Source organism: Helicoverpa armigera, chromosome 4 (genome assembly GCF_030705265.1).
Source record: "Helicoverpa armigera isolate CAAS_96S chromosome 4, ASM3070526v1, whole genome shotgun sequence".
NCBI lineage: Eukaryota > Metazoa > Arthropoda > Insecta > Lepidoptera > Noctuidae > Helicoverpa > Helicoverpa armigera.
In genome coordinates, this window is record NC_087123.1 from 13,619,145 (window position 1) to 13,645,459 (window position 26,315).

At 35.7% G+C, this 26,315-nt stretch overlaps 2 protein-coding genes across 2 annotated transcripts; both read left to right on the forward strand.

Moving 5' to 3' along the window:
• The first annotated feature begins 14,893 nt into the window (after nt 1-14,893).
• On the forward strand, nt 14,894-19,307 carry LOC135116826 (cuticle protein 19-like). Its single transcript, XM_064034407.1, has 4 exons — nt 14,894-15,042; nt 16,272-16,424; nt 18,648-18,814; nt 19,128-19,307. Exons 1-4 carry the CDS (start codon nt 15,031-15,033, stop codon nt 19,177-19,179), a joined length of 384 nt encoding a protein of 127 aa, XP_063890477.1. The 5' UTR covers nt 14,894-15,030; the 3' UTR covers nt 19,180-19,307.
• Nucleotides 19,308-23,837: 4,530 nt separating this feature from the next.
• LOC135116818 (uncharacterized) lies at nt 23,838-25,860 on the forward strand. The gene is made up of 4 exons (XM_064034396.1): nt 23,838-23,956; nt 24,034-24,360; nt 24,635-24,801; nt 24,882-25,860. Exons 1-4 carry the CDS (start codon nt 23,945-23,947, stop codon nt 25,738-25,740), a joined length of 1,365 nt encoding a protein of 454 aa, XP_063890466.1. The 5' UTR covers nt 23,838-23,944; the 3' UTR covers nt 25,741-25,860.
• Nucleotides 25,861-26,315: the final 455 nt, after the last annotated feature.

A 26,315-nucleotide genomic window follows, 5' to 3' on the forward strand; every position in this document is an offset into this window, starting at 1 on the left:
ATCACAAAACACAGTCAAAGATGCTGTAAACTAAAGTATTTCCTTAGTACCAATCTACTAGAAGTTAATTTCTCCGCCATAATGATGTTTACTGATAGGTAAGTCATTATACAGATTCATAGGTGAGTTAAGACTAAATATACTTGAAATCAAAACATCTCAGTCTAATTCCTATCAACAAGCTAAGCGTCCGCTTAAGCAAAATATCTACTTATCACACATAAGTAGTATAATGTAAAAGGCTTTCTTTAGGACCTCAGTCCCGTTCACAATATGTTTCTTAGTAAATACTGTCATGCAAACTATAAGCAATATCAATCGTGTGATTGAATGTATCAATCAATCTTCACCGGGTGCGTTGCGAGAGGCATCTTCAGAAAAAAACTTGTTGCTTCATTACCGATGGTAACGACCAATGTGTCAGTTTTTGTGCACTATTGTAATCGCTAATGTGATCGGTCGATTACCACAGAAAGTTCACAGTTTATCTTCATAAAGTTAAATTACTTATTGAGCCTAGACTAGTGTTTGTAATACACGTTAGCATGCTCATGTTTCTTTGGAAGATACCACTAGATACACAGCTCATGACTGTGGAAATTTCAGCCTCATAAGCAGACCAAACGAGCAAAGTACTGAGCGCTCCTAAGTTTTCGCATACAATGAAAAAATGCATGTACATTTACATAAGTATGGCTTTCAGCTTTCATGAGATAAAAGTTTTATAACAGACTGTATATTTCTAGGATTACCTAATTGACCCCAGAAAAGACAAGCACCGTTATCATGACATTCATCATCTGCACTTAGGTAGTTACAGATAGTAGTAGGTACGTACAATACCTACTGCTCAAGTACTGCAAATCATAAAATGCTTATAACGTCAATCTTCTGATTGCCTGCAACGACTGTCATCCATCGTCTGACGACCGAGACTGATTGCTTAACATACTCATGAAGGCGCGAAGGGACTCGATTTATAATGTTTGGTGACAAATGACATCGGAAATGTCAAATAATATGACCCGTATTTTAGTTTTTCGGGCCATACCTTTGGATCAAGATTAATAGACCTTTAATAAAATAATAATAAGAAATCAAGGTACCTCCCACCAGATGTATGTATAAGATATTTTCATCGTAATATGATGCTCCTATTTTGTACAAATCACTAATAAACGCTAATTAGATCAACGTGTTCGCAATACAATCTATATAAAGTTTCGATGCCACCATGTCGGTCCGAGTACAGGAGCATAGCACGAAGCCGATTCCATTGAGAAGAGGCGTAAGACAGGGGGACGTTATCTCCCCGAAACTGTTTACCGCCGCAATGGAAGACGCCTTCAAGCTCCTGGAATGGCAAGGACTTGGCATCAACATCAACGGCGAATACATCACTCACCTTCGGTTTGCCGACGACATCGTAGTCATGGCAAAGTCGATGGAGGAACTCAGTATGATGCTCGATGGCCTCGACCGAGTTTCACAACGGGTGGGCCTGAAAATGAACATGGACAAGACGAAAATTATGTCAAATGTCCATGTTCAGCCCACCCCAGTCTCTGTTGGAAGCTCGGTACTCGAAGTTGTTGACTCATATATCTACCTAGGACAAGTAGTCCAATTAGGTAGGTCCAACTTCGAGAAAGAGGTCAACCGCCGAATCCAACTCGGCTGGGCAGCGTTCGGGAAACTACGCAATGTCTTTTCGTCCGATATACCTCAGTGCCTCAAGACGAAAGTCTTCAACCAATGTGTGTTACCAGTGATGACTTACGGCACCGAAACGTGGTCTCTCACTATCGGCCTCATCTCAAAGCTCAAAGTCGCTCAACGAGCTATGGAGAGGGCTATGCTCGGAGTTTCTCTACGTGATCGAATCCGAAACGAGGAGATCCGTAGACGAACCAAAGTCACCGATATAGCCCACCGGATTAGCAAGTTGAAGTGGCAATGGGCAGGTCATATTGCTCGCAGAGCAGATGGCAGATGGGGCCGAAAAGTGTTGGAGTGGAGACCACGGACTAGCAAGCGCAGCGTAGGACGTCCACCAACGAGGTGGACAGACGACCTTATAAAGGTCGCCGGAAGACGCTGGATGCAGGTCGCTTCCAACAGGTATCTGTGGAGATCAAAGGGGGAGGCCTATGTTCAGCAGTGGACGTTCTATGGCTGAGATGATGATGATGAAAGTTTCGATAATAATACACCGAAAACTTTTTGATAGATCAGAAAACTTCAAAACATTACTGTGTTACAATTATCATACATAACTTTATTATTGCAAAACGATATTGACATTGTGAGTAGATCTGACCTCTGATCCGCCATCTGAGATATTAATGCGGTTTACGTTAACGCGAAAGCAGTTCATTGAGTTCCTATTTTGGTACTGACCTATGCATATTAATGAGTTAGTTTTAACGGGTACTTATTTGTGGATCAGGCTTACGAATATGATTTGACATGAATGAAGATTCATACATAGACGAACTGGTTTATCTAGTCACCTTTTTAGCCACATCGGATGACGATGTCGAAAATTATATTATTCACAGGAAGTTAACGTTACGACATACTTAGGCTATTTGTGATAGCTTATTAATATCGTAGGACATATGCATGAAATATTGATCCTTTTTAGGGTTCCGTAGCCAAAATGGCAAAAACGGAACCCTTATAGTTTCGTCATGTCCGTCTGTCCGTCTGTCCGTCTGTCACAGCCGATTTACTCGGAAACTATAAGTACTACAGTGATGAAATTTGATGGGAATATGTGTTGTATGAACCGCTACAAAAATATGACACTAAATAGTAAAAAAAAGAATTGGGGGTGGGGCCCCCCATACATGTAACTGAGGGATGAAATTTTTTTTTTCGATGTACATACCCGTGTGGGGTATCAATGGAAAGGTCTTTTAAAATGATATAAAGTTTTCTAAAAAACATTTTTCTTAAAGTGAACGGTTTTTGAGATATCAGCTCTCAAAGTCGTAAAAGTATGTCCCCCTCTATTTTATAACTACGGGGTATAAAATTCTAAAAAATAGAGGTGATGCATGCTAATTAACTCTTTCAACGATTTTTGGTTTGATCAAAGTATCTCTTATAGTTTTTGAGATAGGTTGATTTAACTGTAATTTACGGAACCCTTCGTGCACGAGTCCGACTCGCACTTGGCCGGTTTTTTTTTAATTAATTATTTAGTTGTCAAACTTGAATTCATTTACAATTTAATGATGTGGTCTGATATGAAAGCTATTACGGATATTAATAACTTAAAACCAACAGCATATTACTAATACCTACATTAGCGGTCTGTCTTGACTGCGCATATAATATGCAACTGAATTAAAGCAGCGTAGCCGTATAATAAATATGTACCACTCCAAAACATCTAGATAGCTCTCCGAATAATATTGCGAATGTTAATACAATTAATAAAAAAACATCTTAGTCAATTTTACATCGCAAAATAAGTAATTCATAGACTTTCACAACACATTTGCGTAAGTGAAAATAATTGAAAAATAAATTAAGTATAATGAATAAGTAGATCGTAAAACACAAAAATATTTTGATGTACAATGTTCGTTCTTCAGTTGCTCAATTCGAACGCAATCTGAAATAACAATTAGCCTAGCCGTAAACGGTGATAGACGAAACAACACATTGCGATAGTGCATGCATTGGGCTGAAAGTGTTAATTGCAGAACAAGTCCAGTGGAGCGTGAGAAGATATGAGATCTCATCCAAATTGCATATCACAGCATTACCATACAATGTCCGAACCAAAATATGGAGTGAAAGCAAATGTACTGGCGGAACTAAAGTAAGGACCCGCGTACCGCGCAACACAACGCAGGTAGTCCGCGGTAAACCCTATATTACCTATTTAATATTCAAACATTTAGCAATTGAGATCACACAGATATCGACTGACTACATTAGAATTGAATATAAGTACTTTTATTGCGTACTGCGATGTGACAGAAGTGCGACGAAGCGTAGGTGTTGTGGCTTATTAACGTAAATTTTTAACAGCTGGTAAACTGTTTACCTTAAATCATTGATCAGTAATTGCGGCAAATTATTTGATGTGGCAATCGCGATTTAAAGCTTAAAATCGACGTCAGATTTATGTTCTTACGAATAAGGTGAAACTCAAGAAAGTGGAACCCAAAATATCATCAGTGATGTTCATGAACCAAAATTATTCATTGTGAATAATTGAATATATTATTTTTAGAGTTCCGTCCTGTTATACAGAATTAATTAAATACAGGCTCGTAGCGCTCGTCTATCATAAATACCCGATAGGTAAATATTTACTTTTATTATGTAGGTATAGGTAGTTCAAAGTATACGAAACTTTTGACATGAAGTACACCTCCTCTAATTTATAACCTCATCAAAATTTCTAAATGTCAATAAGTTTATTAATTTAATTCATTGGGATGAGTTTAATATGATCTTACAAAATCTTTATAACGATATGCAAAATGAAACATACGAGTAATTGTAGAGGATTATCGAGTGTCATATGTTTTAACATCTTGATTGATGCGGGTTGCGAAACATCCACCCTTTGAGTTGCTCATCACAATACACCAACTTATATCGTAATTATCGAACATTTACTGACATTATACGCTTATATGGAGATCTTATGGCACGCATGACCGAAGCTGCTATAGGTAATCGCAGTTCGGTGAAATCGTCAAGCATTTTTACTAAAACAGTTTTTGTGTACAGGAAAACAAAAATCTGAACCAAATTACCTTGTTTTTGCCTTGATCAAGTACTGTTAATTGGCGAATTAAGGTAACAATGACATTGGAGTTATTTTCAACGCATGTGTGTATATGTAGTTGCGTGATATTTATATACTTTAAGTACCTACATTCCAAGTTTGAATAGTATTGATATGATCCGTCATGGTTCTTACTGCAAGGTCATTACACTCATCATGTTTGATAAATCTCTATTATGTTCGCGTAAATTACATAGATTGCTCCAAGATTTCAGATTTACATTAGAGATTCTAGCCTAGGTAGTCTAACACATCAATCACATGTAGGACGAATTTATGCATGTTAGTATCAGTATCGTGGGAATCAGACTAGCGATACACTTAACAATAATGATATTATAATACACAAATGACATTATAATACTTAGCACTCCTAACTCACAAACTGAAGCTAATACGACAAAACTACCGTAACATCCAATTTCGAGAACTATTTAATCATATTGCTCACAAAATGAATCTTCATAAACACGACTTTATGACCAGATAAATCGAGAAATTACTCCAACACAAAATAATTTCCCTTATTTGCATAACAGAATAACATAAACGATAATGATTTAGTGATGCGTAACTGTTAAATATTAAATCCTATTGCACAACAGTCACATCATTAATAAGCTTCGCCGTCTTATCGTTTCGTTTCATGACAAGTTTTAAAATTTACACTCGAAAATGTTACTTTATGTAAAATATGGTGGCGATATGTAAAGGTTTCGCGTATGAGAGATGATGCGAGTGACCTTCACAGAAAGCTGCGAGCATCGCGCGGAGTCACGATCGTGATGCGAGCCGATCGGGGAAATATGTGGTGCGCTTGCGACGACTCGCTACACCGGTCCTAGTGCGGAGAGTACACTGAGAGCGTATAAAGCTTAAACAAAAAGAATATGTATAAGATTACATTATTTTTACAGTAATACCCACTTAAACATAAAGTACTAACTTATAGTTTAAACACATTGTCATAAGTATTTTATTTAAAACTTTATTTTCGGACATCAATGGCCCATAGAAGAATGACCTTAAAAACTAGCATATATATGTTAGTAAATAAAAACTTAAATCTATGTTAGTCATTCTTTACTAGGTATGCACTTTGTCACTGTGCGTATTACTGTAAATATTATTTTACATAATATTAAGGTTTAATTGAGAAATTAGCTAGAATATATTTGAGTACAACCATACTTTTTTTTACTTTTCAATATCTGTATTACACCAAAAAGAAAAACAATGCTTTGCTGCTTTTAATTTAGAAAAGTACCATATACACATGACACATAGCACAACAGAAATCGAAAGCGTCATTATAAAGCTTGGTGTGTTTTCGGCCTAACGTTGCGTAAGAGTTTACTGGATCAGTCGGTGCAACCCAGAGCGCTACTTTCTTACCGGCCGATACTACGGACTTGTTTACACTGCTAGCTGTTGAATTATTTATGTGCGATTATCTTTATTAGCCTTTTGTTTACGGCTAATAGACAGCCTGATTAATGCTCGTTAGTGCCTGAAGAGCGTTTCTAAATTGTGCTTGTTAACCTCATTTACACGAAAAAGTATTAAGTATTTTGTCAAGAAGTTTATCAACATCTGGTCAGAAATGATGAACAAAGTTTTCAGTCAAGTTTAATAATAAGAAAGTTCTATATTAAACCTACCTTTTGTTAGAATTTTTAAAGAAAATACTTTCATTCAAACGCCATGCAATGTTAATTAAAATATGCAAGTCATGTACGTTATATAGGCAGTTGATGCAACATTGATAAAAATACGATACGCTAACCGGATTAGACACGCAGCTCTCATAAAATGCGTAAATTGTATTGAAAGGTTACCGTGATTATAGACACACTACTAGAGGTGTAGGCTTTTAAATATACTTCTAAGACTTGAAACTACTCTGTATACGCATAAATATACGAGCGTCTGCAAAAAAGTTATCGATGCTTTCAAGAAACATAAACATTTTGAGATATTGCATTCCATCTAATAAAGTATCTTATTATTACACTAATGAACGCAAATATAAACATTGCGATCAGCAACTCATCAATTTCTTGTATATAATTAAGATGATGCCATTTTTTACATTTGTTCGAAATCGTGGGATGCAAATTAAGAAAATGAATACCTATAAAGTTTTCTACAAAGCAAGATAGAAGAAATGAATCTTCAGTAAGAACGAGCTTATGAAAACAGCTTTAACCTAACCTTGAACAAAAATGAAAAATTCGATGACGTAATTAAGGTGTAAAGGTGATCGTGTGTGGCGGTGTCATGTGTTGGGTCGGCCGGTTTCTCTGTATCGGGTGACAAGGGCCCGCGCGGCTGCTTCCTCACGTATAAAAACTTCAACCCTGCCAGCATCCTTATCAATCGAGTACCAAGCTTCAGTACAACATCAACATGTACTTCAAAGTGAGGACACATCTCTTATTTATAAAAATAAAAAAGAAAGTTCTTCAAAAGCAATAATAATAATGGCTTTTTATTCCCAGGTCGCAATTGTCAGTGCCTTGCTAGCTCTGTGCCAAGCGGGTTTGATTGACGAAGGGCACGGCCAGGCGGTGTCATCGCAGAGCATAGTTCGTCACGATGAGCCTTCGCACCAGCTGGGACAGCAACAACACTTCACTCCTGTTCTAGAACATGGCGGGCCTATCTTACACCATGCTCCGTTGATTGAACAGGCTTCGTATCTTCAGCATAGTGGTCCTATTGTTCATGCTGCTCCTTTGGTTCAGCATGTGGCTCCGGCAGCTATCCATCATGCGCCTGTTGTGCAGCATCTCCAACCTGTGGCCATTGGACATAGTGAACAAGTTGAGCAGCACGTAAGTACTTTACTTTGCTTTTACTCTATTGTCAAACGTTAGTCTAGGAAATAGGTCTCTATGACCGAAATATTAATTAAAAAAAAAAAAAAGTTAAACTGGTGACTAATTTTTCATTTCCTTGAAAGAGCACACCTCTTTCAGGGAAATGAAAAATTTCGGTTAGCCATGTAGCACTAATTCTCTTTTCTTCAATCATATTCATCATTCTCAATACGACACGATTCAATTTACCACCGATCTAGTTATATTGTATGGATTTAATTAGATTTGCATTTCGAATCACATAAGCATCTAGTTCATTTTAGATATCTTATTACGTCAGTTCCGTCTAGCAACTAAACAATTACATTCGTTTTATTTTAATCATATACTTACGTACAGATGCGCACGATTTTATTAACTGTTCTTATTTTAAAATCAGCCATACATATAATTCGATTCCGTTTCCTTAAACGGTTTCGCGAGAATGTGTTAACGAGGTACTTTATTGCATTTTCCCATAAAAAGATATTTTAATTTAAAAGTTTAACATTAACAACCACATCGTTTTTCAGCGGCATATTGTATTTCAATGGCGATTAAATTACGTTATTAATTTTGTTTAAGTGTTGACTGTTTATTTTTTGTTTGTACACTCAGTTAATTTAGTGCTATAATGTAAAATTTCGAGTAACTTATCTTCATATATTTTACGAATATTATATTGAATATCACCTACCTGTATGCGCTACGCGACCGCGACCTCATCTAACGTGTTCATCATCATTGGGTAATTAATTAATGAGGTTATAAACTCGAGTCTACGGAAGCCTAGTACCTCATGTTTCCACTGGGTCAAAGTCAAGGAAATATCTCGAACAAGCGTAGCGCGTAGCCAATCCATACACAAAGCAAGTGAAAGGTACCTACATTACAATTACAATTAAAATTCTGTGATCAATTGATACAACCCAATTAAATATTTATTGTGTAAGCCCCTAGTTATTACAAGACTAAAGAGTTTTGTAACATGTGCACAGCAATCTATCAAGCTGTGATTGGTATTAACGTCTATTTATCAAAAACATCATTAGATTAAAATTGATCAACATTTACGTAGCAATTGCCCTGCATCTGCCAAATTGACTTTGAGTAACAATTAAATAAGTTTCGTGAAAAAATACTAATTGTTTCATCTACATGATATATTAAATGTCTAAATTAGCATTGTTAGTCATTAGTTTAAGTATCACTGTTTTCTTCAAAATTAAGACAGTTATTGCGTTGTGAATTTATTGTAGATGTATGTAATGAAAAGTTGCAACACGTAATGTTATTTACAACATACTAATTAATTAAAATTTTAATGTTAACTTAATACAACGTGTTTTTAAGATTGTAAAATGTTTTTGTTGAAGGCTCCTGCTAAGTACGAGTTCTCGTACTCCGTGGAGGACCCTCATACTGGTGACCACAAGTCTCAGCACGAGACCCGTGATGGAGATGTCGTGAAGGGAGAGTACTCTCTGCTGCAGCCTGATGGTTCCATCCGCAAGGTTGAATACACCGCCGATGACCACAATGGGTAAATATCTCTTAAAACCTTTTTATAATTTGTGATGTAATTATATCATTCCAGGTATAAGCATTTGGTTGAAGTCTAATATGTTTGACTTGTTGATAAAGTTCAAAGCCACTTTGAGGCAAAGCAGTTGAAAAGTCATTTCATGATTTGTGATTCTGTACTCAAATTCAAAGCCCCTAGTAAATGATATCATCAAGTATGATAAATGTCAGTCTGTTAGTCTTCATATCTTAGATAGGTCTTTGCTGACTGACTTGAAAATCATAATGACTCTTGTAAAACTTTTCCCAAGAACAACTTATTTACCTACTTGAAAATATATCTTTAGACAAAAATCTCGACCAAAGTTAAATGGTGCATGTAAACGTATGTTCAAGGTGCTTGCATTATGTCATGCATATATCGTGTCATTGTACAATAAAACGTAACTTTGACTCCGTTTCATTAATAACATTGACTTAAATAAATAACCTGGTAACAACCGCAGTCTGTACGGAAATACTCACATGATAAAATTGTACCACGCTTCGATTCCATTCATATGATCTTGTTGATCATCTGTCTTGTTTCGTAATACATCGACTATGTTAAGGCCAATCTACCAGATACATTACTAACGATTCCGAGCTGGCGAGACTAATAGTATTTAGTAATGCAATCTATTAGAGTTTTGATCTAAATCGAGTGTTGTTTCGGTCGATAACGCAGATAACATCGTTACAAAGAATTCTGCAAGTGCTGCAATTGTGAAGAACACCTGTCTATCCTCAGCTCGTTATGTTTGTTGTATAACGCGTGAATAAATTGCAGCCAGACTGCATAACAATATACCATCGCTATTAACTTAATAGGGAGCAATTTACTCGTAAAATCAGTTTAGCACTTTGAGTGAAATGTATTGAATACTGTAAATAGGTAATTTTGTTACGTGGAGTTTAAATGTGTGGATGATAATAACTTTATAAACTGCAGTTTCAACGCGGTCGTGCACAACTCCGAGCCGTCTGCGCACGCGGCCCCGCCGAGCCCCGCCCCTGTTGTTCACGCCACCCCTGTTGTTCACGCTGCTCCAGTAGTTCACGCCGCTCCCGTAGTTCACGCCACGCCAGTAGTTCACGCAGCGCCAGTAGTCCACGCGGCTCCCCTTGTCCACGCTGGGCCGCTTGTCCACGCCGCACCAGCGCACTACATTACTGCCCACCACTAAACCTTAAGTAGTATTACACTGAATATGTATTAACCTAATGCTAAGTTACTATGAATACACTGTTATTATTTTTATTAAGAATAAATTGGACGTTTTTTTCGTATTTGGCTACCTTTCATTTTTACCCAATTCAATACAAATGCATTTTACTTATTGAGTCACTATAAGTGGATTAGCAATCCCCCAAATCAATCTAAAGTGTATTAATGATTGATAAAGTGGTTGCTTAATTAATGTATGAGTACAATGTGCTGAAATCTATTAATTTGCCCGCATAAGTGAATTACTAGTTTCAGTTGGCACACTCGTGATTTACATAGAACACGAATTAAATTGGCTAACAACGTAGATTATTCGTTTCAGGATATCATTTTCACACTGAATGAATTAAAGAACCTTTCATGCTCCTACCTATGAGTACTTTCTTCTTCCTAATTCATTGCTTCTACTCAACAACTACCAATCAATCGTCGTAATTTATCGCTACAAACATGCAGTTAACAATAGGTACTTCATAAGCAACAGATATGTATCCACATATCTGTAAAACGAACACATACCTAAAGTAATCCAATTAAGAAGTTTATAACAAGAAAAAAATCTATTTCACGCATCACGTGGATCGAGGAAACGATGCGAATATTAAGTTGGCAGAAAGTGAACAGGTATGGTTAGATTAGCGTTGCGTCGGCGCCGGTCGGTACCGCTTTAAACAATTCGTACGCATCCGATGTGTGATGTTAAGTAACTCGCTTATTAGTCGCACTATTCAAGCTTATAGATACCCGACCATAAGTGATACGCATAATATTTATATACCTATAGATCTAGAAATTCTATGAAAAAAATTGCAGCTAAGATTTGTTTCAGGCAGTTGGTTATATTATTATAGACTCATATATACGATAGCCTTACAAAATCCAGTCGAAGGAGATAAAAAAAATAGACAACTTACTGGGTATTTCGGTGTGTGCATAATTAACTTGCTCACATCTATGTACAAACCAGTATGTGTGTATAAAGCAGGTGGTCGATGGAACTAAAACCTTAGTTTGGACATTCCGCTTATTTTGATAGATTCCTATCTTCTAAGTTATGTCAGGTACATATTTTAATTTTGATAAACTAATTATTAGTTTAATGTATTCAATTAGATATTAAATGTAAAAATATTTTATCTCAATCAGCCTATTTCTTGTTGATTAGATGTTGTCGAAATACACATATTGAGAAAGTTTTATTTACAATTCTGTTGAAATTAATAATTTTGCAATTTTTTTTATTAATAAGATTACCAACACCGCAAGTGCGATTTAGAATTTTATTTAAAAAAACATACAGGCTTGAATTGCGTGTGTTACATTTAAACCATAGTGTTATCTACAATGCTGCTTCCTTAAGAAAACAGTAAATATTAATATAAATCATAATTATTCAAGACAAGGCGAAAAATAAAAAAAATATCGTAGGTAAGGCTAATTCTAACGTAATTTGTTCTGCCGAATCGAATGATAATGTTTATAATATATTAAAAATATGTTTAGCATTAAATTATGATTACATTACATCACATTTTATCAGATGACGGAAGTGGATCAAAATACGTAACTTACTCTTTTTGAGAAATCTTGATGTTACGACCAACTCATGGAAAATGTAGTTCACGAATGTGTAGCAAAGTCACGAAACTATAAAAACATATTTGATATGAATTTTGAGACCACGAAACGTTACAAAAAACATTCCTTATAAGTATATCTTGCACTATGAGCTGCAATGGAGAGGTTGCATACGCAGTCTGAACCTTTCTGTTTAGATATAAAATTAAACTGGGACAAAAGAGTTTTTATTTAAACTCATTCCTAAGAAAAACGGCCACTCATAGTGCTTTTATTATAAAAAGTGGGAAAAATATATCAAAAAAATTAAGAGCAAGAAGAACATCTGGGAATCTTGTTTTTTATACATTCGGAATTATAATGATGACCTTTTCATATCAATTTAAACTTGCATATATTGTATTTCCTGCGTTTATTTTAATTTTTAGTAAAGCGTCACTGTATTAAATGCATAAAGAATAAACTTGTATTCATCCAAAAAAGCCTGTTATTAAATAAGTAATTTGGGATCAAATTGATTTTAAGAAAAATAGGGGTACTTCCTGGTTCTTATTAAAAGATGAATTAAATTAAATGTGTTATTTGAATTTGACAAGAGTGAAATAACATTAAAAAGATTTCTGCCGTTTCACTTGCATTTCTCAGGGATAATAAGATTATGATTGCTGGTACGGTTTTTGACATAAATATTCCACTTTCAACAAGTGTCATAAATCTACCTCTAAATTAAAAAAAAAAATTGAGTTCAGCCTTAAAATATCACAAATAAACAGACGGGAAAACCTTCCGAGTTCATAATCATAATACGGATACACTCATTCAAAACAAACCAGAATGACTCATCTTCTTTCTAAAACATAAATTATTCATTTTAAACTGACCAGGTTTAATGTCCAATAAATAAAACATAACCTAAGGTTTGCACGTCACATATTTTCTACTAGGTTTTCCCCGAGATGACACCCGCGTCCCGAGGAAATTACCTTCTTAGGTTCAGTAGTTATGGCGCGAAACCGCGACAGACAGACAGAGTAACATTCGCATTTAAGAATGTTACTTCACGTATGAGTACCTATGTGGTTAGTTCATACAAGGATTCAAAGCTGAAATAAGGTCAAATTATCACAACTAAGTTCAGCGTATTCTAAAATAAAAACTACAATAAACTGAACTTGAAATTACGCACAAAAATGCGCATAAACCTCACGTTATACTGAGAAACGGCTTAATTACTTAATGTATAGTGTCGAAAACCATAATACATTGTTTTATAATCCCTAGCAAGGTCGAGTTGCGGCCATTATGTGTTTTTGGTTGCTCTCGCGCGTGGCAACGCTCTACTTATTCTTAGCAATTACCTACAAGTTAACGAGGTACCGACGTACCTTGATGAGAGTAAGAATGTGATGAGTGTTAATATTTTATTCAAACGATTAGGTAACAGTAGGCTCGGCGTGAAACTCTAAGTGAGTTTTCAAAAAATTAATTGCTCGTAAAATTCTAGTGCTAATTATTTTTGAGCAAAAAAGTTGCGTTTGGGGTGTTAAATCATCAACATTCTTTTGGCGTAACTTCGTTAATAAATCGATAACTCGTCAAATGTATGTATGCACGTATGTATATAAAAATACGTAGACTGGAAAGGTTTTCTCAACACTTGAATGACTCATCAAATTGAAATTCTCAGGAAGCGGTCTTTGCATGCAGAGCGTTGATAAATATGCAACTTGATGCTCCGATTAAATGCTTGATACAAATCCATCACTCACGTCGAAAGTAGGTATATATGTTGTGGCCTTTCCAACTTAATACATATTAAAATACGCTAAAGATCAAAATAAGCATATCGTTGCAAAATATCAGCCTTCAAATTCATAAATTAATAAATTGGTTACATCTTCATCCGCTAGCTGGTTCCGATTTTCATTTATCTTATTTAGCCTTAGAATGCAGAGGATTTTATATATTTTTTTAAGTTTTTGTATCAATGTTTATGTATTTAAAGCATTTAAATAAGGAGCATTTACAGCTAAGTTGTTTAATTATTTATATCCATGTTTACTTTCTAACATCTTTCTCCAAACACGTTTAGTGACTGCAATAAAAAATCAAATAATTTTCAAAATAATCTTTCTCTTTTGATTTTGCATATAAGAAATTACTGAAGAACCTTTTGTCTAGAAACCAATATGGTCAAACTATCTCAAGTGAAAAACTGATAGGCTCAAGAATTTTAAACTATTCTCATCTTAATAATATTTGCGGTCACGTCTTTATCTCCAGTACGGTCGTGGTGGCCTAGTGGGCAAAGAACCAACCTCTCGAGTATGAGGGCGCGGGTTCGAATCCAGGTCAGGCAAGTACCAATGCAACTTTTCTAAGTTTGTATGTACTTTCTAAGTATATCTTAGACACCAATGGCTGATAAAAAGGTGAAGGAAAACATCTTGAGGAAACCTGGACTATATAGTCTGAAATCACCAACCCGCATTGAGCAAGCGTGGTGATTAATGCTCAATCCTTCTCCGTGTGAGAGGAGGCCTGTGCCCAGCAGTGGGACGATAAATAGGCTGTAACTAACTACTAACTAACTAACTTTATCTCCAGCACCCCGGACGAGAAAGCAAAACTGAGTATCGAGATAGAATTCCAACATAGGCCTAATGAATGTTCGTATGAACTTGATAGAATAAACGAACGAAGTTAGGAGAGAGAGGGGGCTAGTGCTTAGATCTGTAGCCAAAAATGGTTTAATTTTATCCAGACCAATTGTCAAAAAATATATTTATCACCTTGAACCGTAGATTGGTACGTAATTTTACGTAATTGCTGTATCATTATCAAACTACCGTATTCTTGCGTAGAACTAGGCGGCTTGCTGCGTCGCATCTCGCCGGTATACTAATATAAAAGTGGAAGCCTTCGCTCCTCGGCATCAGTTGTGTGTGATCGTGCAGTCGGACCAAACCTAATCCAAACGGAAAATGATCGCTAGAGTAAGTGCATCCTGTGGTTTACTCCTGTTTTGTGAAAGGATTCGAAGCTAGTGAATTGGAGCAGATCGAGATTTCTTCCCGTAGTGTCCTTTTTTTGTCTCTAATGCATATTACGAGTGCTAAAATATTCCAGGAATTGTTCCAGAAATTTTTAAATTTTGTCATCGTCTCTAAGGATCCCATTGAAGCTTTCTCCTAATTAATTTATTTCAAAAAGCCATTAGATGTGGATTGCAGATTGTGTACTATGTCAAAGTAATCAATTTCTTATCCTTGCAGGATTAAATCTGTAGAGACAAAACACGCGTTTCCACGCAAGACATTTGCATGTACAAAGCTGTCGCAAGCTCTAGTTGATCCCGCGCTATCTGAAGTTTCCGTCTCAATTACATCGCGCTCGTGTTTTAAATACATGTCTCAATATATGCATATTATTCGTCATGTTCTACAAGATTCTATAGCATTATTTGATGCAGTATATTCGTATTTTGCAATAGAATCGCAACTTGCATCCAAGTTTCGAAATACTTTTATTTCATTTAACATTAAATCAATCAAATGTTCGGCTATTGCTAAAGTTTCGATATTGAACTTTAATTGAGATCGATATTAGTAGACTTACGTTACAAACTAAACGTGAGATCATTGTATCCAATAAATCTTTTTCATTAACTGCCTCATATAGATTAAAATCTAGAACAATTTTATCGGGCGATCTTATATCTAATACGATCTAGCGGAATATTAACTATGTAATAAAACTAGATTTTGAAATTCCCTATCGAGTGAAAGGCTATCTCTAGACTATAATCTGAACAGACGGCGCTTGATACACTACCCTAATTTACCATAGCTACAAATAAACGCAGACACGTAACAGTCTATAAATAGATATTACCTTTACTTTAAACCATACCTATAGTATTATAGTTCTGTTCTATTTTATCTTTTGCAGCTTCTAAATTCACGACTAGATTAAGCAGATTTGTGCTCAGCCCGAAATGTATACCAAACCCCTCGTTTTTTTTCAAGCATTTACTCCTCATTAAGTATAGGCAACTCCAGAAATATATTTGGCTTGCCTTACACATTCTTCAAACACTGCATAGGACACTAACCTGTCCATAAAGAAACATCAATCGTCTTTAGCATCCTTACAAACTCCTCCAAAAAAGCCATTACATTTGAATCGATTCTAGAACATTCTAATGACCTCTTTTCTTCTCCAGGTAACAGTAATCCTGTGCGCGTTGGCTCTGGCCTCCGCCGGCGTGGTGCAGCTGGGACATGGTTACGCTGGCGAGTCGTACGGTCACGAAGCCGTGGCGTACGCACCGGTCGCACACTACGGAGGACATGAAGACACGCATGTTGACTATCATGTAAGTGTTAAAAGAGAAACTTTAGAGGACGCTGGGAGACAATAAGAAAATAGAAAACCACTTAAGTAAAATATTGCGATTAATGGGGGGTAAAAATTTTAGTTGAAGACATTTCCTTGTGTCCAATTAAAGTTACGATATCAAAATCCTATATTGTTTTGTATCACCCAGGAAAAAGGGTTTCACACCAACATTAATGACCCAGAAACAAATAAAACGCGATCAAAATTGGCACAAGAAAACAACAAAAACGTAAAAAGTAACCTTCAGCTAATGTGCATTGTTCCCCGTTACTCGTATTAAGAGCATGTGCGCACTGTAATAGTCGCGATCATTACAACATTGCACTCACTGTCGCACCAACTGGAACGTTCTCACACATCAAATAAAAAATATTGGTCAAGGATACACAAATCAAGAAAAACGCATCTTATTTTGACACCAGCAATGACTTCACGCATGTTATTAACGAGTCTATTACGAAGACACAAGTTATCCATATAAGGTACACAGTCATGCTAGCAACTGCACAAAAACTTGACACATAAAGTTATCGTTTTCGTAATCAACACGAAGCAACGTCACGACAAGTGAATTACATTCATGATCTTGCTAATTTCTATTAATTATAACAGTTACGTTAGTAGCAAACAAACTGTTGCTAATATCTCGTCTGTAAGTGGAGCAGCAAAAGCTGGTTTTGTTTCCCTAGGCCTGTGTTACCTATTTGGTTTCGTAATACAATAGTAACAAGCTAATTGATAGCTTGCATAAACCGCGCGTGTTGAACGATCCAACACAATCGAAGCTGTTTCCGGGCTCCGATGCCTATCAACGGCACAGTCCCACAGTGACCAGGACTTGGATATTACATCACGATCATTTTCTTACTAAATGGGAACAAGTAAATGAATATTAAATAATTATTTCGTTTCCTCCCGAGTTGCAGTAATCATGCAAATCTGCAGGTGCTACGTCAACTAAAATGCAACAAATAAATATGTGACGAGAATCTACTGGGTCATCCCAATAAACTGCTTTATCTTACATTTATCTAAGAGCAATTAAAATATTATTAGCTTCCTGTAGGTTTTTAAAAAGTGATGACACATATTGGCATTTAATTTATTGCTTATCTTGCAATAAAATTGCTTTTAGATAAATACTATTTATTACTTTAGAAGAAAACATTAGTGACGTAGTAATCTTTTCTTTCTTTACAAAATGGAAAACTATAAATTGTAACTACAAAGATTGTATAATATTAGTATTCATCGAATCAAATTAAAGATCGTAACTCTCAAGCATAAAGTTCTGTTTAATCTGTTGTCGATAGTATAAGCTGTCATAAATCGCCGCCGCGGGCAGTGATTTGAAGTAATCCGCTTAGAATTACATAACGGTTCGCATAGCCAAGTATATCCCGGTCGTGACTGAAGGAGCGATAACGTGGCTGTTCCCAGGGAGGTTGCAACATTCGCGCTTAAGGCCCGGGACGTAATGACTGCCAAGATATCCAGGCCATTGGACTGTTGTTTGCATAAACTTGGTGGCTCGTGCTCTCACGCTCGTTTAATGGTAGATGTGGATTCGTTGCCGACCGATGTCGACCCAAATGCAGAGTTGCGTAAAGCGTTTGACAGTACAAGCCATTGTAGTGTATGCAACAATAATGGGATCAAGCTCGATCTCCTACACCGCTAAGGGGCAACTAACGTAGATCAAAGATTAGCACACGCGTTATAATTCCATTTTGGAAACAGTTTACACAACTGCTTGAACATTAAAAATCAATTTCCACTGGGCAACGGAGCATGATAGTAGATAACGATCTCCAACAGCCTAAATACTTGCCAAAATGAAAACGTTACATTACATACATATCCGTTGCATATACTCAAAAGAAATAAAGCAATTGTAAATTTAAATCAGCTTTTGTTTGCTTGTTACGTAGGTACCAGTAGGCCCATTTCCTTTAAAAGATCGAATGATACGACACCAAGTAGCAAAACAGAACTTTTGAAATTGCTAATGAGCTCGGTACCTTTAAATACTTGATCTGAACGTGTAATAGAGAACTGTAACTAGCTATCAGGTACACAATATAAACAACAATTGAAATTAAGATCGACTGGAAATGAACCAGCAGAACTGACATCTAAAGCACATTATTCTTGGGTTATCGTAGGATCTAGGAAATATATCAAAGCTTTTTATTCCCAGGCCCACCCCAAATACGACTACTCGTACTCCGTGTCTGACCCCCACACTGGTGACCACAAGACCCAGCACGAGGTCCGTGATGGTGATGTCGTGAAGGGAGAATACTCTCTGCTGCAGCCTGATGGCTCCTTCAGGAAGGTCACTTACACCGCTGACGACCACAACGGGTAAGGAAAACGTACCTTTGAAATCTTTTTGGTTGTCTATAAATTACTGGCTGGAATTTGATTAGCCATGCAAAATGTTGCAAACTTGGATTTAGCGCAAGCTTTTTTCTGATTTGCAAAACACTTTTTCGATTCTACTTAACAAACAAAAAATTTTACGGTTGAATAAAGACACCCTAATTCCAATTACGCTGTACCTACTAAAATGTAAATGTATTCAATGAAAACAGTTCATAACAGCTTACATCTGGACATAAGAATGCGTTTAGCATTTCCTCGAGTTACGTCGCTACAATGTTATGTTGTGTTGCAGTTTCAACGCGGTCGTGCACAACACGGCGCCCGCGCACCACGAGTACCACTAGCGCCGGCTCGCACTGCCACTGTTTCTCATGTGATATTATACACTTAATACTTAATGTAGATAGTCTTTAGTCGACAACGACTCTTTATTTTGTAAGACTGCGGCGAAAATAAACTTTAAGAAAACTTTTGTTTTCGTTTCGATTAATTATTACCTTGTAAAGAAAATCCCTTATCCCTACTACCTTTTATATTTCAGAACTCATTCTATGATGGTTTATATATGTTAATTAGAAATAACATAACAGGCCAAATACAACAACTGTTTTGTTTAGTGAAAACATCTCATAAATCACTGCCCAATTAGATATTTGATTCCGATAACACATAGCTTGCATATTTATGAGAGAAATCCTAAATATTAGCAATTTTTAATATGCAAAAAATTAAAACATATGTATCCTATCCATATTTAAAATATAAAACATGTTCTCAAAATGTATGGTTAACAGTAAAACTTGAAAGCAGCTGAAGCATTTTAGCTGAAATTTTGATAATAAGTCCGATGTATCGAGCACAAATTAGATGGAGGATCTATCATGGGCATGATTCTATTATTTTTTTATTCGATAAAAGAGCTAAAATGTGTAGGTATATATCTCGTAAGAAAACCCCATCTCATCGAAATATAACTCTAGTATACAAAAATATTTTGTGTGCAGGTAATATAAAAACAATTATAACAGCAGAGCACTTACAAATTATCTGTCCTTTCCTAATTATAATTAACTTGTTAACCTCTGTACTTACAGTCATGTACTTACCCTTGTAAAATGAAGGTATGTGTAAAGATTTCACTAAGAGATAGGAATGTAGGTACTACAATTATATGTCAAAAATATCGCTATTGTATGAGGAACTATACTTCATCTCACTTTACAGAAAGGACATTGTTCCGGCTCCATACATGTTCTGCCTAAGAACCGTTCGAATGGAAAGTGACTTCTATAAACTCTTAAAATTATATGGAATCCTATGAAATAAGTTTTCACGAACGGACACTTCAGGAAACTAAAATAATTATGAAAAAAGTTAATATTTTGAGGTTATAAATAAAAAATAACCAAGCTTGCGTGAAATATCAGAGTAGTATTATCAAACTACACTATACAAAATATCAACAATACTATGTACAGCTCTATATGTTCTCTTCTAGATCTAGGAAACGACTACTCTACTAGATACTAGGAAAAGAGATAGTACCTAGTCAAGTTTAAGATAATTCTTTGACAATTATCATTTTACAAAGTTGCATTTTCTGTCTGTCCCTATGAATGCTTAGATCTTTAAAACTACGCAATGGATTTGGGTGCGATTTTTTTTAATAGATAGAGTAGGTCAAGAGGAAGGTTTACACCAAGATTTTACATTGCCACCGTGCGAAGACGGGGCGTGTGGCTAGTTTTCATAAATGCTTAGAATTTTTATGAAAAACAACTACCTAAACGCTTTTGCTTTCAACTTTACGTTTCTTAATATATAGTGAATCCACTTTGGATTTGTGATAAAACGCATACCTAAGTATCCAAAATGGAAGGGTTCCATTCACCACAATTCATAAAATATCGATATTATTACGATAGAGAATTATTTATTTAAATGATTGTTACTACTTTTATATTGGACAGTTACCTAGCTATCTAGGTACATGCCATAAGGCGGGAATCGAACCCGCGGTCTATTACCAAGAAGGCACAGACCATACTAAAAATGTCATTACCACACAAAATAATTTAACAGTTAAAGTAAGGTTTACCAATAACAATGAAAGAGGTTTTCGAGGATGTGCAATAAAAACAATATTTATATTCAATTAAAGGTTTTAATCATCAATATTTCTCAATTATCTAAGAACTGAGCAGGGGGTTCAATTGAATTTTGGTATCTCGCCCAGTTTATCCATTGTTGTATGCAACGAAGTATATCTTCGTTTTCTAATACCAAAGAACCTCCAGCAGATCCACAATTTACACAATATAAACTATATTCTGCATCCATTGTTGTAATTATAAAATAACTAAATTCGATTACAGACAGAGCAATATCCGAAAATGCCAGGAAAATCCAGTCCTTTACACACAGCCGAGTCTACCAAGTACGCAATCTAATCGGAGTCCGTAATCAAGCCAAAGTTGTTAGAATAAAACCATGAAACGCATAGAAAATCACAAAAGAAACGATAGTCGCAAAGCAATCAAACTGACTTCTAGCAAACTGACTGAAGTACACCAGTGTTGCCAATTACGAAAACTATAATCCTACTCGAATGCCAAGCTAGAAATTCGCGATTTCGCTTAAAACATATAGAATACTAGTTTTTTTCTAGCTAGTCAATTCAGGTATTTAAATGAATAAAGTGTTACCAACTAATTTTAATAACCGACTTCGGAAAGGAGGTTCTCAATTCGATCCGTTTTTACCGAAATCGCGAAAACTTCCGAAACTGGCAGCACTGGCTGACGGAAACATTTTATAAGGCATCAATAATTGTGAAACAACTTTTTATTTGGAATTTATTTATTTGAAGTGTCCGTGGAATACTAAAATATGTTTCCAACAATATAAAAATAAATGAAAATTATAGTATAATTTATATTCACATCGGTTCTTAGGCCAAAATTGAACAATGTCCTTTCGTACCAATGCGAGTTATCGGATTGTTTTATCCTATCCTACCGATAAATAGAAAAAAAATAATAAAGATAGAATAATCGAGCAAGCGTGAATAAGCGTAACAATATACAGTAATTATTCGAGAAAATCTTACTAGAGAATCTGAAGTATTCAAAAGATAATACATAATTACCATGTTTTTCTAAAAGACTTTATCTCCTATCGTACTGAATCTAAATCTAACACAAAATCATCTAGTAATCATCTAGTAAACCTCTTCCCAACTGAATTCCACACAGGATGCATGCCTTGATGACCACTTAGTGACCTCTCTCCAAACCAGGGTGTGATCAGACGTCTACAACCCAGCTTCAGTATGGCAGGATAGGACTGGGTAATATAGGTTATCAACTGTTCTGACTTGGGGCTATTCATATCGATTGTCTGAGAACTACAATTGCAAAGGAGAACAAAAAACGCAGAGGACTTTCGTCAGGTCTCATATAAACCAGTGGCCTGTATTCATTAACTCGAAGGGGCTGTTACTTAGACACAAAGGCTGTTTTAGAAGTTTTATCATCTTCTTGATATATAAGATAAACTTATTTCCGAAGATTTTTTACTTCATTCAAAGTTATGATCATGATTTTGATGGAAGGATTGCCATCCCACCACAAGTTCGTCGTTAATTAGATTGCCAGTTGCCTGCAACTTCGTCTGCGTTAGCGATATGGCCAGCCCAAAACATAATCAATGTATTCTTTAACATAATAATAAATATGCAAGCAACTGAGGAACAGGTGGATTACTAACAGTCGCAAAACTTGATGGTAAGCAAGTTTCATTCAAGACTCATGTCTAACAATATTATCTATTTAAAAATTTATATCTACCTCTACATCACACTTTAAAACTATCTGACTGTGTTAAATAGCAACGTAACTATTTATTATCTGTCTACAATATTTTGTACTTGTAACAATAAGACAACAGCATCGTACAAATATAGATATAGAATGCTTATCGTCCGGAAATGTAAATCAATCTAAAACTAAATTAAATATGAATGAAAAATGAATTTTATAGCAGTTCAAATAAAACTGGTCTAGAGCATTTTTGTCCCAACAAAGGTGAAATATAATAAATCTTTTATAATATATATTTGATACGTAATCGAAGCCCAGAACATAAAGTTGCGCTAGGATTCCTTACGTATCAAATATTCTACAAGAAATAATATATTTCACCTTTGGGACAAAGAAATATAATAATTTGTAGATCAGTTTAATTATACGACCTATGAAATCAAGAATCACAGAAGCCTGACCGAAAAATAAAGCAACGATACATTGATGAACAATTGCTACCTAATTCACTGTAGGCGTTTACATAACTACGTGCCGTTAATTGTTACGATGTCAGGAACAGTTTGTCACCTTCAAAAATAATTAAGCATCACCTAATCTTAGGAATGTAATTATTCAATGTTCATGTATATTTAGTAAATAATTATGGTATACCTAAGTAGTACAATTGTATGTATCTAAGACAGCTTATAAGCCAATTAAAAATGTTTATGTATGATATTTGTTGATAAATTTCATTAATTGGTACAGTACCTACGTACTATCTAAGCACATAGACAAACAATAGAAACAATGGGAGAAATTGTGCCGTCGACAACAATTAACAATATGTTAATGCAAATCCTAAATGAAGTGTTCTCATAAGTAGGCTCAAAAATAAGAACTAACGACCATGCAGACAAATTTGAATAAATGAAAGATTTCCCATCATGAATAATCGCGCAGCTGGATGCAACTAACAGTTCTTGGAATAAAGAAATAGCAAGCAGTTCCCCGTGCTATTTCATAACTTACGCTTTGCCTGGACCAGTTGAAACAAAAACTACGGTCACGATAAATTAGCAATGTTTTGTCCACCCACGTGTGCGGAATACAGTTCAAAAATTACAGAGTCTGCGTAAAATCTTCATTAACATATTAATTGTTTGCTCCTATTCATCCAGTCTACGACATTGATGGTTTGTTTCGGTATTACCGAACAGAATATTTTTAGACAAACAATGAAGCTCTTATAAGCGCAGCTTCATTCTCAAAAATATCAGTAGTCTTCCATCGATCACCAGGAAAGATGATTGTTAAAGTAAGTACATACATATTTATACTTCCTTCTATTGTGTCTCATTATATCGATTAATAAAATATTTTTTTGTGTTTCAGGCTGTCGTGGTGACAATAATATTCAGCATCGGTATATTAAGCGGAGTTAATGGTGCTTCGTATTCCAATGTCTATGTAGAGCGTGACATTGCCCCTAGGGGATACTATCGATATGGGGCTCCCTACACAGCATTAGCAGACCCAAGAATATCTCAAATCACTTCACTGCCTGCAATTACCGAGTATGGTCCACCTTGTGGGTCACCTTGTGTATTTCCTGCCCAAGCTGTTTCATCTGTGGTGGCTCCCGTGAACCCTAGTCCAAATTTAATAGCTTACAGTGCTCCGGTGCCAAGTGTACCCGTTTTAGTAACTCCGCCTAAAGAGGTAAGATTGCAAGCGTAAGAGGGCGCGCACGCTTCAAACTTTTAGTCGGCCGATAGTTGATTTGGGCTCATAAATTAGTATGAAGATGAATGGAAGTACACACGTAAAAATGATCAGGTATTTGTCTGGTATTATCAGTTCGACCAAAAACTTTGATTGAAAAAAATATATCCAACCAACGAATCTACAGTCGGCCGACTACAAGTTGGTATTGTGCGCGCTCTAAGTACGACATGTTCTTTTTAATATATATAATTGTGTGTTTAATCTTCAGGCTGCCAACGGATATGAATACTCTTACGCTGTTTATGATGAGAGTACTGGAGACCACAAGGCGCAACGTGAACTGAGTGATGGCTCAGTTGTTAGAGGAGAATACTCTTTTATTCAGCCCGACGGTTACGTTAGAGAAGTGCAATATGTAGCGGACGATATTTCTGGGTATATATTTTTACATGCTTTGTTATTTACAGGCATTCATTATTATTCATAAGATATTAAGAGTCATTTATTTTTAACAGGTTCAATGCGGTAGTTAAGAATTTCTTACCTGCTACCGTGGAAGTCAAAAAGAAAATTGAACCAGTTGTGAAAATCGAATCATCTCCGCCTTTGACCTTTGACTGTCATGAAATCAAAAGCGAGTCCATTAAACAAGGTTCAAATGAAAACTCGGAAGCAATTACTGAACAGTTATTGAAAATTCATGAAAACTTACACAAAGAACTATCTAAAGAGGTATCTGCTGAAAATAGTAAAGAGACAGCTAATGAACATGACACCCAAGCCGTGTCAGATGAAGAATCAAAAACTAGCTCTAATGAACAAAAACAGAGTGCGGAAGTTAATTCAAAAGAACAAACACAGTCCAAAGATGGATCTGGGGAAGTAACTGAAAACAAGTCAGAGGAAGTGCCCGAAACAAAGCCCGAATCTACCGAACAACCATCTACTGATGTATCCGGAGAAAAGTCAAAAGAAAATCTACAGTTAGAACCAAAAATTTCCATAGAAGAATCTCAAGAAAATTCCAAAGAGGAAAATTCACCTTCCAAGGAGTCTGCACCAAAATCCGAAGAAAAAGATGACAGCGCTTCAAAACCAGCCTCCAATGAATCTACAGAGGAGTCTGTATCTAAAGAATCGAAAGAAGAACTAAAAGAAAAACCTAAGAAAAAAGCTACTGAAGAAAAAAACGGTGAGAATGGTAAGAATAAGGAAACTTTTGAGTTACTCAAGCCCCCACAAGAAGGAGTTGTGCCGTATCATGATATTATCAGATGTATTCAAGCAGCTATGAGGAGATCTTATGGAGTACCATCCGCCATTAACGAGGACCACTCACCTCTCACATACATAGTCTTGAACAAACCATGCTAACACAGTGATTTAATGTATAATGTCTAGTCGATAACGATGTTCTTGTTTTTGTTATAATCTCAATAAACTTAAGGCTCAACTTTATTTATTCAAAAGCATAAATAAATCCAGCAAACTACATGCCCTGTGTTTTTGTTTATATCGTTTCACGGGTCTATATTCGGTCCTTACTGAAACTAAAACAGCGCCTATAAAAAGTACCAGTAGTCCAATGACAGCTGAAAAATGAACCAAAAAAAAGTACAAGTATATTTAAACAAACATATAACAGTACAAATGTCATAGTTGTATTATTACGTACAACATAAACTTAAATAGATTAACTAAAAAACAAGAAAAAAAAAACAAATGCCGTATAAAAAGTATGTAGAGTGCATTAAACTCAAATTATGACACGCATTCCAAAGCAACTACTGTTGCATAAGAGTAATAGTCTTATCTCTATGGGTTTCACTGCTTATCTCGAACTTTATCTCCCTATTCCTTAAAGGGAAAAGTTGACACAGTAATTTTGATTCAATGCCATTATTTCCTCAGCCTAGAAATGGTACAAGACAGTTAGTGTCTATTTAATT